Genomic DNA, 16,961 nt, shown 5'->3' on the forward strand with positions numbered 1-16,961 from the left:
ACCAAGACCTCCATCTAGTGGCTTCATTTCTCTGAGCATCCATTCCAAGATAAGGATTTATTCATGTGCCAATCATCTGAATAGTATTTCCTTGGGGGCCAGAGAGATGGTTCAGCAGTTAAAGGCACTTGCCTGAAAAGCCTGTTGGCCTGGGTTCTATTCCCCAATACCCACGTAAATCCAGATACAAAAAGTGGTGTGCCCATATTCCTTTTTTCCTTCCTTCTTTCCTTCCTTCCCTTCTTTCTTTCTTTCCACCTACCTACCTATAATCTATCTCTATCTCTCCATCTTTCTCAAATAAATAATATTTATGATTTAATATTTATATTATTTATATTAATAGTTATTGTTTATTTATTTATATTGGAGAGAAAGACAGAATGGGCGGTTCAGGACCTCTAGCCACTGCAAACCAACTTCCAGATGCATGCACCACTTTATGCATCTGATTTTAATATTTCTTGTTCATTTTTATTTATTTTTTTTGAGAGTGACAGAGAGAGAGAGGCAGATAGAGAGAGAGAGAGAGAATGGGCACACCAGAGCTTCTAGCCACTGCAAATGAACTCCAGATGTGTGCGGCCCCTTGTGCATCTGGCTAACGTGGGTCCTGGGGAATCGAGCCCAATCCTGCCATCGCTGCCCTGGGTCAGCCATGAGCCCTAGGGGTGCAATGTCTGCTGTTGTCTGGCTAAATGTATATACTATGCTTGTCAAACTGCCCAGTAAGCATTTCTTTTAATATTCATACTCATATTAATGCTGCTCTCACTTTTGGTAGAGAATTTTCTCTTTTCAGATGGCGGTGACCTTGGGACGACTCAGAAGGTATCATGGTGCTGGAAAGAAGTGACTGGAGTACTGAGTAACATCTCGATCACACCTTCCAAGGCTCAGGGTCTAATGCGGAAGAGGTGGCGGAAAGAATGTAAGAGCCAAAGGAAGGGTAGGACTCCTTACAACGTGCTAACTCCAGACATAAAATGGCCTGGATATCCATGACCTCACAGTGTCTGACACTACCTACACAAGACCATCATAATAGGAGGAAAAGATCATGACATCAAAATTAAAAGAGAGACTGATTGAGATGGGGAGGGGATATGATGGAGAATGGGATTTCAAAGGGGAAAGTGGGGGGAGGGAGGGTATTACCATGGGGTATTTTTTTATAATCATGGAAGATGTTAATAAAAATTGAGAAAAAAATAACAAATAAAATAAAACCTTTCTCACTCTATAAAATAAATCCAGAAGTAAAATTGTCCACATAACCCAGTGACTACTTCTCTAAGGCAACAGGGCCCTGGGGTCTTGCAGGTCTCACCTTAGGGATATGATATCCCCGGAAGTCGGTGTCCTCCAGGACGCGGTGAGGGACACCGATCGGGGTGAGGTCGCTGAACCTCTGGACCTCGTAGATGACAGCATCCGCGTACGGCATCCTTGCTCGGTCATCGAGAGATGAAAGTCGGTGACGGCCGATCACTCTGTCGATCTCCGCCTGGACTTTCTCTGAAATGGACGGGTGGGGGAAGAGGCAACCTAGCAAGTTCTCACAATAGGGGCCAGGGAGATGGCTCAGCGGGTAAAGGTGCCTACTTGCAAAGCCTGACAGCCTGGGTTCAAGTCTCCACTATTCATGTGAAGCCAGATGCACAAAGTGGTGCATGCATCTGGAGTTCTGCAGTGACTGGGAAACCCTGGTGTTCTCTCTCTCAAATAAATAAATATTGAAAAACAGAATGATACTGAGCTAAGAAAATGTGCCTGAGAACTGACTTACAGGCCTGGCATGGTGATTTACACCTAGTACCCCAGCACTCTTGAGGGTGATGCAGACGAATTGTCACAAGCTTGAAGCCAACCTGGGCTACACAGTGAGTTCAAGCCCAGCCTGTACTACCTAACACAACCAAAAAAGAAAAGAAAAGAAAAGAAAAGAAAAGAAAAGAAAAGAAAAGAAAAGAAAAGAAAAAAGAAAAGAAAACAATGACCCACAGGTTGAAGAAGTCTTTGGAACTCTTCACTGGGAAGATTGCTCAGTGGTGAAAGGCACTTGATCACAAAGCTTATTAGCCTGGGGTTCAATTCCCAAGCTACCCATGTAAGTCAGACACAAAAAGTGGCACAATGAGCTGGAGAGATGACTTAGTGATTAAGGTATTTTCCTCCAAAGCCAAAGAACCCAGGTTCGATTCCCCAGGACCCATGTTCACCAGATGCATAAGGGGGTGAATGCGTCTGGAATTCATTTGCAGCGGCTGGAGGCCCTGGCGTGCCCATTCTTTCTCTTTCTCCGTCAAATACATAAATAAATAAAAATAAAATACTTTAAAAAAAGTGGCACAGGGGCTGGAGAGATGGCTTAGCGATTAAGCGCTTGCCTGTGAAGCCTAAGGACCCCGGTTCGAGGCTCGGTTCCCCAGGTCCCACGTTAGCCAGATGCACAAGGGGGCGCACGCGTCTGGAGTTCGTTTGCAGAGGCTGTAGCCCTGGCGCGCCCATTCTCTCTCTCTCCCTCTATCTGTCTTTCTCTCTGTGTCTATCGCTCTCAAATAAATAAAATTAAAAAAAAAAAAGTGGCACAAGCATCTGGTGTTTGTAAGAGGATATGCTGCACCCATATCCTCATGCAAATATATATATATATGTTTGTTTGTTTTGTTATTTATTTATTTATTTGGTTTTTTTGAGGTAGGGTCTCACTCAGGTCCAGGCTGACCTGGAATTCACTATGTAGTCTCAGGGTAGCCTCAAACTCATAGTGATCCTCATACCTCTGCCTCCCCAGTGCTGGGATTAAAGGTGTGTGCCACCATGCCCGGCTTTTGTTTATTTTTTTTGAAGCAGGGTTTCACACTAGCCCAGGCTGACCTAGAATTTACCATGTACTCTTAAGCTAGCCTCAAACTCACAGTGATCCTGCTACCTCTGCCTCCCAAGTGCTTGGATTAAAGGTGTGCACCACCATGCCTGGCTTTAATATATTTTTGTTGCTGAGTGTAGTTACACATGTTTTTAATCCCAGCACTGAGGAGGAAGAGGCAGGAGGATCACCATGAGTTCATGGCCACCCTGAGACTACACGGTGAATTCCAGGTCAGTCTGGGCTAGAGAGAGGCCCTACCTCTAAAGTTAAAAAAAGAATTATACACAGAAAGAGAGAGAGAAAGAGAGAAAGATTTGCAAGCAGAGAGAGAGGGAGGGAGGGAATGGGTGTGCCAGGGCCTCCTGCCACTGCAAATGATCTCCAGATGCATGAGCCACTTTGTGCATCTGGCTTTTCTTGGCACTAGGGAAGAGAACCCAGACCTCCAGACTCTGCAAGCAAGTCCCTTTAACCACTGAGCCATCTCCCCAGGCCCTGAGTGGAATTTTTAAAATTTTTATTAACATTTTCCATGATTATAAAATATATCCCATGGTAATTCCCCCGGAATTTTTTTTTAATTTTTTTTTATTTTTATTTATTTATTTGAAAGTGACAGAGAGAGAAAGAGGCAGAGAGAGAGAGAGAATGGGCGCGCCAGGGCCTCCAGCCACTGCAAACGAACTCCAGACGCATGCGCCCCCTTGTGCATCTGGCTAACGTGGGTCCTGGGGAATCGAGCCTCGAACCAGGGTCCTTAGGCTTCACAGGCAAGCGCTTAACTGCTGAGCCATCTCCCCAGGTCCTGAGTGGAGTTTTTCTTTTTCTTGATTGATCCAGGCAGAAGTTACTTGTTGTCACCAACCTCCCAGCGTGGTCAGACACCCTGAGCGCTGCTCTCCATCTTCCACAAGCCCTACTCACCTAGGACCTCGGGGTGCTTCAGGAAAAGCAGCAGTGCGTAGCAGAGGGTGGTGCTGGACGTCTTGGTACCAGCAAAGAACAGCACCGTGTGGACCAGATTCTTGTGGGTGAACTCGGTCCCGGGAGCCAGGCGCTCCTGCCGTGAGGGCGAGCAGCTCTTAGCCTCTCTCCCGGCAGAGAGCTCCCGCTGGGGAGGGGGGAGGTCTTCTTTAAGCCCTCCCATCCCCATGTTTCTCTGAACAGGTTCTCCTTTTCTTTTCTCCTGTAGTCACAATAAGGTGGGCTCTGGAGTCAGATTTCCTGGATTCAAAGTCAAGACTCTCTCTCTTTTTTAATACTCTAAAAAAATTTATTTATTTATTTATTTATTTGAGAGATAAAGAGCCAGAGAGAGAGAGAGAGAGAGAGAGAGAGAGAGAGAGAGAGAGACTAAGATGGGGATGGTGGCGCATGCCTCTAATCCCAGCACTCGGGAGGCAGAGGTAGGAGGATCGCCGTGAGTTCGAGGCCACCCTGAGACTCCATAGTGAATTCCAGGTCAGCCTGAGCTAGAGAGAGACCCTGCTTCAAAAAACCAAAATTAATTAATTAATTAATTAATTAAAAGAGAGAGACTGGATATGCCAGGGCCTCCAGCCACTGCAAACAAACTTCAAACACATGTACACCTTGTACATCTGGCTTACGTGGGTCCTGGGGAATCGAACCTGGGTCTTTAGGCTTCTCAGCCAAGTGCCTTAGCTGCTAAGCCATCTCTCCAGCCCCAGCTCATCTCTCACTCCTTTCCTTTTTGTTTTTCAAGACAGGGTCCCACTCTAACCCAGGCTGACCTGGAATTCACTATGTAGTCCAGGGTGGCCTTGAACTCACGGTGATCCTCCTACCTCTGCCTCCTGAGTGCTGGGATTAAAGGTGTGCGCCACCACGCCCGGCTCTCTCCTTTCTTAGCTGTGTGTCTTTGTGCATGGGACTTAGCCACACTGTGCCTTAGGTCAACTGAAGTTTGTTTGTTTATGAAGGAGAGAATGAATGCACACCAGGGCCTCTGCAAACAAACTCAGGACACCTGGATAACTTTGTGCATCTGGCCCTAGGTAGCACTGGGGAACCAAACCTGGGACAGCAAGCCTTCAGCTGCAGGAGCTGTCACCCCAACCCCTGAAGTTGTTTTTGTTTTTGTTTTTGTTTGTTTTTCGAGGTAGGGTCTTGCTGTAGCCCAGGTGACCTGGGATTCACTATGGAGTCTCAGGGTGGCCTCGAACTCACAGCGATCCTCCTACCTCCACCTCCTGAGTGCTGGGACTAAAGGCGTGTGCCACCACACCCAGCTGAAGTTGTTTTAATGTGATACATTTAAGCACACAATAAACGATGGTGATTAATTATTATTAACTTTCTCCGCACTCCAGCATCTCTGCTCTCCTGACTGGCCTTTCCGGCAGCTGTCTATCTGGGGATGAAAAAAATATTTTGCAAGAGTAATGGAAATCGCCATCACCCCTGCTATGACCAATGAACACAGAGGTGGGCTGGGACCAGCGAGAAGGAGAGGAGGGGTGGGATCCGGGTCTCCCCGTGAGGTGTTAATTCTTAGGGACAGGTGGGGGAATGGAACTTGGACTAGCATTCCTCTGTAAAGAAGTGTTCAATAGGGCCAGAGAGATGGCTTAGCGGTTAAGCGCTTGCCTGTGAAGCCTAAGGACCCCTGTTCGAGGCTCGATTCCCCAGGACCCACATTAGCCAGATGCACAAGGGGGCGCACATGTCTGGAGTTCATTTGCAGTGGCTGGAAGCCCTGGCGTGTCCATTCTCTCTCTCTCTCTCTCTCTCTCTCTCTCTCTCTCTCTCTCTCATTCTGCCTCTTTCTCTGTCTGTCACTATCAAATAAATAAATTAAAAAAAAATTAAAAAAAGAAGTGATCAATATCCTGGGACCAGAGGGAGGGCTCAGCAGTTAAAGGTGTTTGTTTGCAAAGCCTGATGACCCGGGTTGGATGCCCCAGTACCCACGTAAAGCCAGATGCACAGAGTGGCTCATGCATCTGGGGTTCATTCTCACTGGCAGGCTCCAGTGTGCCCATTCTCTGGCTCTCGCTCTCTCTCTCCCTCTCTCTCTCTCTCTTTCTCTAGATAGATAGATGATAGATAGATAGATAGATAGATAGATAGATAGATAGATAGATAGATAGATATAAAGTATCCAATATCCTGACCATCACTCTCTTTCCCACCCACCCCTAAGCCACCCTGGCCCTTGCCTTGTCCATGCGGAGCAGGAAGCAGTCAATGAAATCCCGGGGCGCACTGGGGTCCAGCGTTTCTCGGTGCTGCTCCACGTTCTCAGTGATAAAATCTTTCAGCTCTTGGATGTTGCTGTGCATGTGCTTGTGGGGGCCAGGAAAGTGCTTCAGGAGACTTGAGAGGAGTTCAAACACCTGGAGAGAGCCTATTTTTCCTCCCTGTCTGGGCAGGTGCAAGAGGCCTGGGGCTTTTTTCTAAAGACATTACACTCCCGCCTTGCACATTGCAACAATATCTCAAGGGTGTCTGGGAGGTTTGGGGCGTGTACTTTTCCGAGCCGAGCAGGGGTGGACTCACACACTCTTAGATAACACATTGCTGCCTGCACAGCTATCGCTGAATCTCACTGAGGTTTCTTTTGGGGTACCTCATGTGGTAGTTTGAATAGATTCCACCCCCCCCCAGTGTTTTATTAAAGCTTGTAATTTAGAGCTGCAGCCACCTGGCTGGAGGAGATGTCACTGGGTAGATCTCAGGGTCCAGCCCTAAGGTGTGGGGTGGTTTTGAAATTCCTGTCTAAAGATAGGCAAAGTGACTGAGTTTCTCCTGGAGTTTCCTGAAGTGTGCTGTGCAGTGTACCTTTTGGCTTTTAGGTTTGTGCTTTTCTCTCTCTCTCTCTGCTTGGGCCTGTGAAGGCAGGCCAGCTTCTTCTGCCATTATGGAACTTCCCCTGGATCTGTCAGCTTCAATAAATACCCCTTCCTCCATAACTGTGCCTGGTCCGAACCTGAAGCTGTCTGCCACACCTCATTTCTGTCCCCCGACCTCACTTGGAAAGGGCAGGGGGTGATGTATGTGCACCTCTGGAGATGTGTGTGCCATGGAGAACAGGGATGTGTGTGTGAGTGGGTTGAAGGGATGCATGCTTGAAACCAGGACTTGGAGCCAGGCGTGGTGGCGCATGCCTTTAACCCCAGCACTCAGGAGGCAGAGGTAGGAGGATTGCCGTGAGTTCAAGGCCACCCTGAGACTACATTGTGAATTGCAGGGCTGTCTGGTCTAGAGTGAGGGGGGGCGGGGGAAGCTTCTCTCCTCTGGAAATCTGAGCTCAGGACAGGAAGCCCTCAGTTCCCTTCCCAGGACCCAACTCCACACCACTCCCAATCCTGGGCATCTTGTGGAAATCTTCCACCTCACCTGACTGTAGAAAGAGCTGAGGATATTGAAGGTGTCATTAAGTAAACTTAGCAGCTGTAGGAATTTGGGGTCCTGGTAATCAAAGTGCTCCCCAAAGACGATGGAGCAGATGATGTTGGCCGTGATAGAGTGAAAGGGGGTGGATGGGTCCACATAGGTCCCTGGGAAGGAGAGGCCCATCACAGAGGTCTGAGGGTCCCTGTACCATCCTGTTGGTAGCTGGCCGGGGCTGATGTTACTGGCGAGACTGGCTGTTCTGTCTCCTGGCCTGCCTGTCATGTCTCTCTCCATCTCCCCCTGATGTATTTGTGTCCCCAGCTGTCTGTCTTTGTACTTCGGTGTGGCTCTGGTCTCTTGACTCTTTTCTCTGTTTATGACCCCCCCACACATATGTTTATGTCCCCCAGTCCTTCCCCTCATTGACACTTTGCACCCCCCCATTTCCGTGTGTGCGCCTGCATATGCATGTGCGCCCACTTGTGAAGGCCAGGAGTGCTTCAGGCTTTATCTTTCTTTGAGATAAAGTTCTCTCACTGACCCAGGACTTGCCAACTAGGCTAGACTGCCTGTCCTGTGACGCCCAGGAATCCTCCAGTCTCCCCCTCCCCAGTACTGGAATTACATATATTTACCACCACACCCAGGTTTTTTTGTCTTTCTTTTTTTAAAAAAACAATTCATTAATTTAGAGAGAGAGGCAGATAGAGAGAGAGAATGGGCTCACCATGGCCTGTAACTGCTGCAAATGAACTCCAGACTCAGGCTCTACCTTGTGCATCTCATGGGCTCACATGGGTCCTGGGGAATCGAACCTGGGTCCTTTGGCTTTGCAGGCAAACGCCTTAACTGCTAAACCATTTCTCCAGCCCTGCCGTTTTTTTTTTTTTTTTTTGGATTTTCAAGGTAGGGTCTCACTCTGGCTCAGGCTGACCTGGAATTCACTCCGTAGTCTTAGGATGGCCTTGAACTCACAGTGATCCTCCTACCTCTGCCTCCCAAGTGCTGGGATTAAAGGCATGCGTCACCACACTCAGCCAGCCCTGTATTTATTCATTCATTTATTATTTTTTTTTATTTGACAGAAAGAGAAAGAGAGAGAGGGAGAGAATGGGTGCACCAGGGCCTCCAGCCGCTGCAAACAAACTCCAGATGCATGCGCCCCCTTGTGCCTCTGGCTAACGTGGGTCCTGGGGAATTGAACCTGGGTCCTTTGGCTTTGCAGGCAAATGCCTTACTGCTAAGCCATCCCTCCAGCCATAGCCTAGTCTTTTTTAATGTGTGTCCTGAGACTCAAACTCAGGTCCCCACGCTTGAAGAGCAAGTTCTTTACAGACTAAACTATCTCGTCAGCCTCTCTGTTTCTCTTATCTACTTTTTCATTTCAAAATTTTTTCTGTGAAGTTTCTATTGCTAGATCGAGCCTTGTAACCTCGGTTTCTCTCTCTCTCTCTCCCCTCCCTCTCTCACCTGCGTGTGTTTCAACTTCTCTCTCTTCTTCTGTCTTTCTCCCTGAATCTGTCTGCATCAGTCTGTCTATATATTTTTTTTATTTTTTATTTATTTATTTGAGAGCGACAGACACAGAGAGAAAGACAGATAGAGGGAGAGAGAGAGAATGGGCGCGCCAGGGCTTCCAGCCTCTGCAAACGAACTCCAGACGCATGCGCCCCCTTGTGCATCTGGCTAACGTGGGACCTGGGGAACCGAGCCTCGAACCAGGGTCCTTAGGCTTCACAGGCAAGTGCTTAACCACTAAGCCATCTCTCCAGCCCAGAAAACTAAACTTAAAAACAGGCCAGTTTTGTGATGCGAGTTTTATCTTGATTTAAAAATATATGGTGGAAGGGCATGTTGAGGAAGACTTTTAGGGTCCTAGAATCAGAGGGAGCTTGCCCTCCCCGCACACTCACGAGACGTGTGACTGGTACCGATGCCCTGCCTCTGCTCCCCATCTGCAAAGGGGGACATGGGTCGATTGGAGGGAGGACTCGAGAGACCATATGCAGAGCCCACAGGCACAGATCATGGGGCACAGCGGGGCTGATCAGTGGGGATCGTGGTTGCTATGAGCTGGGGGGAAGTCATCCAGCAAGGAGATGTGGTCTGGGGCATGCGGCTGCAGATGTTTCCGTATATACACCTATGAACAGATGAAAGGGAGTTGCCTCGAGCACTGGAAGAGCTGAGCCGTGCATGGACCTGGCTTACAGCAGGTCCCCCCCAGAGGCAGGGAGACGTGAAAGCGAGTGAGGGGACACTCCTGACAGAAGTGGGGACACTTTATGACCCTGGGATCCTTAGACCCTCTTCCCTCGGCCCATTCAGCGGGGCAGGAAGCGGATCTGGTATGTCGGGGGTACTTTGCCCACGCCACACTCGCGTGGAGTGAGGTCAATGTCCTCAGGAGCCACAGGGCTGGCCACGGAGAAGTTCTGCAGGATGGTGGTGAAGAACAAAAACAGCTCATTGCGGGCAATGCCTTCTCCGAGACAAATGCGCTTGCCTGCAGATACAAAGCATGAGCCTTGTGAGACCTGGAACATGCAGTCTTCGCCAGGTCCCATCCCTAAGTCCACACACCAGTGCCCGTGGCAGTGGGTGTGTGTGCTTGACCTTTAACCTGAAGCTCAAAGAGACCACTAAGAGATTCCCAAAACCAGGCTGGAGAGATGGCTCCGCAGTTAAGACACTTGCCTGCAAAGCCTAATGACCCAAAGTCAATTCCTCAGTACCCGCGCAATGTCAAATATACAGACTGGCGCATGCATCTGGAGTTCCTCTGCACTGGCTGGAGACCCTGGCACGCCCATGCTTTTTTTTTCTCTCTCTCTCTCCCCTCCCCCAAGACACACACCTTCAATTCCAGCACATGGGAGGCAGAGGTAGAAGGATAACTGTGAGCTCAAGGCCAGCCTGGGACTACAGAGTGAGTTCCAGGTCAGCCTGGGCTAGAGTGAGACCTTACCTCAAAAATGAGAGACAGACAGAGATAGGGAAAGAGAGAAAAGAGAGTGATTCCCCACACCCTAGAAACTGAGTGCAACACTTTGGGTGGATGTCATATATACCTTAACTTTTTTTCTTTTTCTTTTTAGTTGTTTCGAGGTAGGGTCTCTCTCCAGCCCAGACTGACCTGGAATTCACTCTGTAGTCTCAGGGGGGCCTTCAACTCACAGTGATCCTCCTACCTCTGCCTCTCAAGTACTGGGTTTAAAGGTGTGTGCCACTACGCCTGACCTTTTTTCTTCTTTTTTTATTATTTTCCTTTATTTTTGTTTATTTGACAGAGAGAGAGAGAGAGAGAGAGAGCACACCAGGGCCTCCAGCCACTGCAAATGAACTCCAAATGCATGCACCACCTTGTGCATCTGGCTTATGTGGGTCCTGGGGAATTGAACCTGGGTCCTTTGGCTTTCCAGGCAATCACCTTAACCAATAAGCCATCCCTCCAGGACTTTCTCTTCTTTAAAAAAAAAAAAAAAAAGCAGAGAAAGTGAGAGAGATTGAGAAAGTGGATGCAGCAGACCGTCCTGCTTCTGCAAACAAACTCCAGGTGCATGCACCACTTTGTGTATCTAGCTTTACATGACTTGTGGGGTATCAAACCCAGACCAGCAGGAGGATCATGAGTTCAAAACCAGCCTGAGCTATATAACAAGACTTTGCCTTTAAAAACTAAAGGGAGGGCAGAGAGCTGCCGAGAAGCAAGGCCTGCTTTCCAGGAGATCTGCTTACTGGGGGCAGAGGGCAGCAAGACCCGAAGAGATGAGTCACTCCTGGCAGAACAGCCAGGGCCCAGGTGAGACCCCCGAGGAACTGGTAAGATAAGCAAGAGTGTTGCTTCCACTGCCATCCTGACAACCAGCGTGGCGGAGACAGACGCTGAGGATGCTCAACACACAGGAAAGCAGAGAGCCCGAAGCCCTTGAGACCTCAGCACTGAAGTATGCTTAAAACACACCCACCACAGCTCAGGCGATTTTGCAGAAATGGGGGCAAGAAGATTCTAAGAGCCACAGGTTGGAAGGGCACCTCCAGGGACACTGCCTGGCCACAATGACTGACCGCTGCTCTCACAACTCATAACCCACAACCCCACGGTGAATATCGGTAACCCCACTGAGAAGGGCCCTCAGCGGAATGGGGGCAGGAAGGAAGGAAATGATGGTTTGTGTCCATACAAAGTATGTTCTTAATAAAAAAAAAAAGAAAGAAAGAAACAGGGCTGGAGGGATGGCTTAGTGGTAAGGCATTTGCCTACAAAGCCAAAGGACCCAGGTTCAATTCCCCAGGCCCCATGTTAGCCAGATGCACAAGGTGGCACATGCATCTGGAGTTCCATTTGCAGTGGCTGGAGACCGTGGTGTACCCCTTCTCTCTCTCTCTCCCTCTTTCTCTGTCAAATTAACTAATTAATTAATTAAAAAAAAAATCAACTAAAGAGAGGAAAGAAAGGAAGGGAAGGAGGAAATTAGGGTGGAAGGAGAGGGACCAGGAGGAGGAGGAGGAGGAAATAAGGATCTTAGATAAGTCATCTGTTTATGTTCCAGATATTCCTAGGACTGCATGAGTGAGTGTGTTGGAGGGGAGTGCGTTATCTTCTGGTCTCAACTCAACACCTCTAAACTTCAAGAACCTTCTCTCCCCCCCCCCAAAAAAAAATAACATTCATAGCCAAGCATGGGGGTGCACACCTTGAATCCCAGCACTCAAGAGGCTGAGGTAGGAGGATTGCCATGAGTTCAAGGCCAGCCTGGGCTAGAGTGAGACCCTGCCTCAAAACCAAACAACAATCCCACTGTTCTTAAACTTGTGAGTGGGATCGGTGCACGTGTGAACGGGATCCATGGCTCCAGGAGAATCAGGAAGCCCTACTCCTTAATAAACCACGGGCCCGGGGCAGAGTGAGGACAAAGGCAGCCCACGCGCCCAGGCAGAGCCACAGCGCAGTGCCCTGTTCCTCACTGCCTCTTCCTTGGTGACCTAGGCCTCTGAGTCCTGGAGGGGCTTCCAGGAAAGCCCTACGTCTTCTAGGGGCCAGTGTAGACGTTTCCACCATTTCAAAGTCTCCAGAATTCAACAGGCATAAGCGTGGCAAGACTCGTCCCTGAGATGTTTCTTCTAGAACTGGTTTTGTGACCCAATTGTTTTTTTTTCCAGAACAGTTTACTGCGTGTTCTCTCTTGCTCTCTCCCTCCCTCCAACGCCTTCCTCATTCCCAGTGCTGCTATCAGTTTGGATAACTTTGGTATTTCTCTGTGTTTTTCTTTCCTTCTGCCCAGGGCAGTCATCTGTGGCTATGTCTGAACTTGTCAGGCACTATTTTGATGTCTACTTTTCTTTTTCTTTCTTTTTGTTTTCCTGCTATCTTCCATGTAAATCTTGGGACCGGAGACGTGGTTCAGTGGGTAAAGTGCCACACGAACGTAGGAGGACCTGAGGTCGGATCCCCAGCACCCGCATAAAGCGCCCGACGCAGAGATGAGGGAGAGGTGGCCGGGTCCCTGGCACTGGCCAGCAGGCTGCTCCAGTCAAATCAGTGAGCTCAAGCTTCAGTGAGAGGCTGTCTCAAAGAATGAGGTGGAGGGCGACCGGGGGAGACCCCCAACATCAACCTCTAGCCTCCACACGTGCACACACGCCCACATGCACACGTGCATATGTACACACATGCAAACACCACACACACATATCCATGAGAAAATACAAGAAAAAAAAAAAGGTCCAGATCTTGATTTCATTTTTCTCTCTCTTCCTCTCTGTCACCTAAACACACCTTGTCATACGTTCCTTCTGTGTCTTCCTCTGGATGTCTGTTTTCTTATTCTGATTTTCTCTGTCTTCTTTTTGCCACATCCACTTCTTTTTTCCTCTCTCTTTCTCTCTTCTCTTCTCTCTCTCTCCCGCGTATTGTTTCATGTCCACTCCCTTTCTCTTGCAAAATGTTTCTTCTTGTCATGGTACCCTTGTCTCTCTGTCTGGTCTCTATTTAAGTCGCATCTCTCTATTGATTTTGACCTGTATATTTATTTCTTCAAGTCACTCTGCCTGCAGCTCTGTAAGCTACTGAACAAAGAAACTGACTTGTATCTGGCTACCCTACATGTTCCTAATTCTGGGGATGAGCTGAAAGAGGCCATTGCACTAGACAGAGCCAGGGGCAAGGCTGAGCCCTGGTTCAGAGACGTCACTATGAAACTCAAGTCTAGAGAGTTGTCTGCAGGCCTTTCTCAGTGGTAGAGCACTTGTCTAGATCCACAGTGAGGGGCTGGGGGCGTGGCTCAGAGGTAGAGCACTTGTCTAGATCCACAGTGAGGGGCTGGGGACGTGGCTCAGAGGTAGAGCACTAGTCTAGATCCACAGTGAGGGGCTGGGGGCGTGGCTCAGAGGTAGAGCACTTGTCTAGATCCACAGTGAGGGGCTGGGGGCGTGGCTCAGAGGTAGAGCGCTTGTCTAGAACCCACAGTGGGGGGCTGGGGGCGTGGCTCAGAGGTAGAGCACTTGTCTAGAACCCACAGTGAGGGGCTGGGGGCGTGGCTCAGAGGTAGAGCACTTGTCTAGATCCACAGTGAGGGGCTGGGGGCGTGGCTCAGAGGTAGAGCACTTGTCTAGGATCCACAGTGAGGGGCTGGGGGCATGGCTCAGAGGTAGAGCACTTGTCTAGGATCCACAGTGAGGGGCTGGGGGCGTGGCTCAGAGGTAGAGCACTTGTCTAGATCCACAGTGAGGGGCTGGGGGCATGGCTCAGAGGTAGAGCACTTGTCTAGGATCCACAGTGAGGGGCTGGGGGCGTGGCTCAGAGGTAGAGCACTTGTCTAGATCCACAGTGAGGGGCTGGGGGCGTGGCTCAGAGGTAGAGCACTTGTCTAGATCCACAGTGAGGGGCTGGGGGCGTGGCTCAGTGGTAGAGCACTTGTCTAGATCCACAGTGAGGGGCTGGGGGCGTGGCTCAGAGGTAGAGCACTTGTCTAGATCCACAGTGAGGGGCTGGGGGCGTGGCTCAGAGGTAGAGCACTTGTCTAGATCCACAGTGAGGGGCTGGGGGCGTGGCTCAGAGGTAGAGCACTTGTCTAGAGTCCACAGTGAGGGCTGGGGGCGTGGCTCAGAGGTAGAGCACTTGTCTAGAATCCACAGTGAGGGGCTGGGGGCGTGGCTCTGAGGTAGAGCACTTGTCTAGATCCACAGTGAGGGGCTGGGGGCGTGGCTCAGAGGTAGAGCACTTGTCTAGAGTCCACAGTGAGGGGCTGGGGGCGTGGCTCAGAGGTAGAGCACTTGTCTAGAGTCCACAGTGAGGGCTGGGGGCGTGGCTCAGAGGTAGAGCACTTGTCTAGAGTCCACAGTGAGGGGCTGGGGGCGTGGCTCAGAGGTAGAGCACTTGTCTAGATCCACAGTGAGGGGCTGGGGGCGTGGCTCAGAGGTAGAGAACTTGTCTAGATCCACAGTGAGGGCTGGGGGCGTGGCTCAGAGGTAGAGAACTTGTCTAGAGTCCACAGTGAGGGGCTGGGGTCGTGGCTCAGAGGTAGAGCACTTGTCTAGAGTCCACAGTGAGGGGCTGGGGGCGTGGCTCAGAGGTGGAGCACTTGTCTAGATCCACAGTGAGGGGCTGGGGGCGTGGCTCAGAGGTAGAGCCCTTGTCTAGGATCCACAGTGAGGGGCTGGGGGCGTGGTGAAGCCCTGCTTATATCCTTAGCAATAAAAATTCCTGCGATCTCCTTTCTCCCAAAATATAAGGAGTCTGGGCATTGAGATTTTCTCATGGACTTCTCATGTTAAATTGAATTAAATTTGGCCTATAACAGCCTCTGTACTCAACCATCTATAACCTAATAGGTAAGTCAGCTGCAAACTAAGTTGAGACAATATTTACCCAACAAGTAACAGCATGTCTGCCAATCATAGCAGTCCACGGGCTGACAGCTGCCGGAGCATGTCCACATTAGGCGAAGGTGGAACTGTCCCCAGTGAAGCCGTTTCCATATGTCCAGCTCCATTTTGGTCTATAAATACTGCCTAGCCATGCTGCTCAGGGGAGTTTCAACTTTCACTGGCTTGAGATATGACAAAATCATGAATGGTTCTTTGCTCAAATAAACTTAAAAAAAAAAACTTATTTATTTGAGAGAGCGAGCGAGCGAGAGAGAAAGAAGCAGGTGGAAAGAAAGAGAATGGGCACACCAGGACCTCCAGCCACTGCAAACAAACTCCAAGACGCGTGTGCCAACTTGTGCATCTGGCTAACGTGGGTCCTGGGGAATCGAACTTGGGTCCTTAGGTTCTGCAGGCAAGTGTCTTAACTGCTAAGCTATCCCTCCAGCCCTATTTTTTCTTCTTTTCTCTTTTGCATGTCTATGTGTGTGTGTGCATGTTCGTATGCATGTGCATGCGTGTGTGTGTGTACACGTGTTCATGCACATGCATGTGGAAGCCAGAGGTTGACGCTGGTGTACCTCTCAAGTGCTCTCCACTCTCACTGAACCCAGAGCTCTCTGATTAAGTTAGTCTAGTCAGCCAGAGAACTCTAGACCACTGCCTGTCCATGCCTCCCCAGCACTGGGATGAAAGGCGCATGCCATCGTGTCTAGAATTTTATGTGTGTGCTGGGGATCTAATCCAGGTCCTCACTCTTGGGCAGGAAGTGTTTTTCACATTGAGCCGTTCCTCTACCCTTCAAATAAACTTACAAACTTGATTAATCTGATATATATATATGTGTATACATATATATATATATATATATATGTATGTATGTATGTATGTTTATTTGTTTGAGAGAGACAAAGGCAGAGAGAAGGAGAGAGAGAGAATGAGCACACCAGGGCATCCAGCCACTGCAAACGAACTCCAGATGCATGTGCCAGCATGTGCACCTGGTTTATGTGGGTCCTGGGAACTGAACCTAGGTCCTTTGGCTTTGCAGGCAAGCGCCTTAACCGCTAAGTCATCCCTCCAGCCCTGATCTGATATTTTAAACAAGCCAGAGTGGTGAATACAAACAGAAGTAAGTGTGTGAGAACCTGCTCTATCTCCTCAGTGCTCAAGGATAAATCCCAATACCCGCTGCCCCCCCCCCCAGAAGACCCTACCCAGCTCAGAGAAGTACTCATAGATAATTTTTGGTTGTTTCTTAAGTAAATAAATTGGGGACCCAAGCTGGACATGGTGATGCACACCTTTAATGCCAGCATTCAGGAGGCAGAGGTAGGAGAATGGCTGTGAGTTCAAGGCCACCCTGAGATTACATAGTGCATTCCAGATCAGCCTGGGCTAAAGCAAGACCCAACTTTGAAAACCTAAAATTAATTAATAAATTAATTAATTAAAACCTGAGGTTAGCCAAGCATGATGGTGCACACCTTTAATCTCAGCACTTGTGAGGGAGGCAGAGGTAGGAGGATCGTAATGAGTTCGAGGCCTCCCTGAGACTACATAGTGAATTCCAGGTCAGGTCAGCCTGGACCAGAGGCCGGGTTTAAGCCCTGTGAGGTCATATGCAAGAGTAGGTTTATGACCCGAAGATAGTGCTCCAAGGCAGTCCCTCCCTCCCATCCTGTGGCTCTTCATTCTTTCTGCCCTCTCTCCTGCAGTGTTTTCAGAGCCTTGGAAGGTGTGACAGAGATAACAGTTTGTCATAGAGGACAGAGAAGGATAGAGAAGAGAGACATCAATACAAAAGAAGGACCCCCTGGAAAGAGGAGGGTGCTCAGGGGAATCAGGATAAGGGAAG

At 49.3% G+C, this 16,961-nt stretch overlaps 2 protein-coding genes across 2 annotated transcripts in view; both read right to left on the reverse strand.

The window, feature by feature from the left end:
- Positions 1–9,205, reverse strand: part of LOC123454787 (cytochrome P450 2B1-like) — a 23,993-nt gene extending 14,788 nt beyond the window's left edge. The window contains exons 1-5 of the mRNA XM_045134172.1: positions 9,148–9,205; positions 7,238–7,398; positions 6,058–6,234; positions 3,800–3,935; positions 1,331–1,518 (exon numbers count right to left, since the gene is read on the reverse strand). Of these exons, the coding sequence (XP_044990107.1) occupies positions 1,331–1,518; positions 3,800–3,935; positions 6,058–6,234; positions 7,238–7,398; positions 9,148–9,205 (720 nt within the window). The remainder of the gene's footprint in view (positions 1–1,330; positions 1,519–3,799; positions 3,936–6,057; positions 6,235–7,237; positions 7,399–9,147) is intronic.
- Positions 9,056–16,961, reverse strand: part of LOC101615594 (cytochrome P450 2B1) — a 22,183-nt gene continuing 14,277 nt past the window's right edge. The window contains exon 9 of the mRNA XM_045133903.1: positions 9,056–9,740. Within this exon, the coding sequence (XP_044989838.1) occupies positions 9,559–9,740 (182 nt within the window). The 3' untranslated portion in view covers positions 9,056–9,558. The remainder of the gene's footprint in view (positions 9,741–16,961) is intronic.

This window comes from Jaculus jaculus, chromosome 14 (assembly GCF_020740685.1).
Source record: "Jaculus jaculus isolate mJacJac1 chromosome 14, mJacJac1.mat.Y.cur, whole genome shotgun sequence".
In the NCBI taxonomy this organism is placed as follows: Eukaryota; Metazoa; Chordata; class Mammalia; order Rodentia; family Dipodidae; genus Jaculus; species Jaculus jaculus.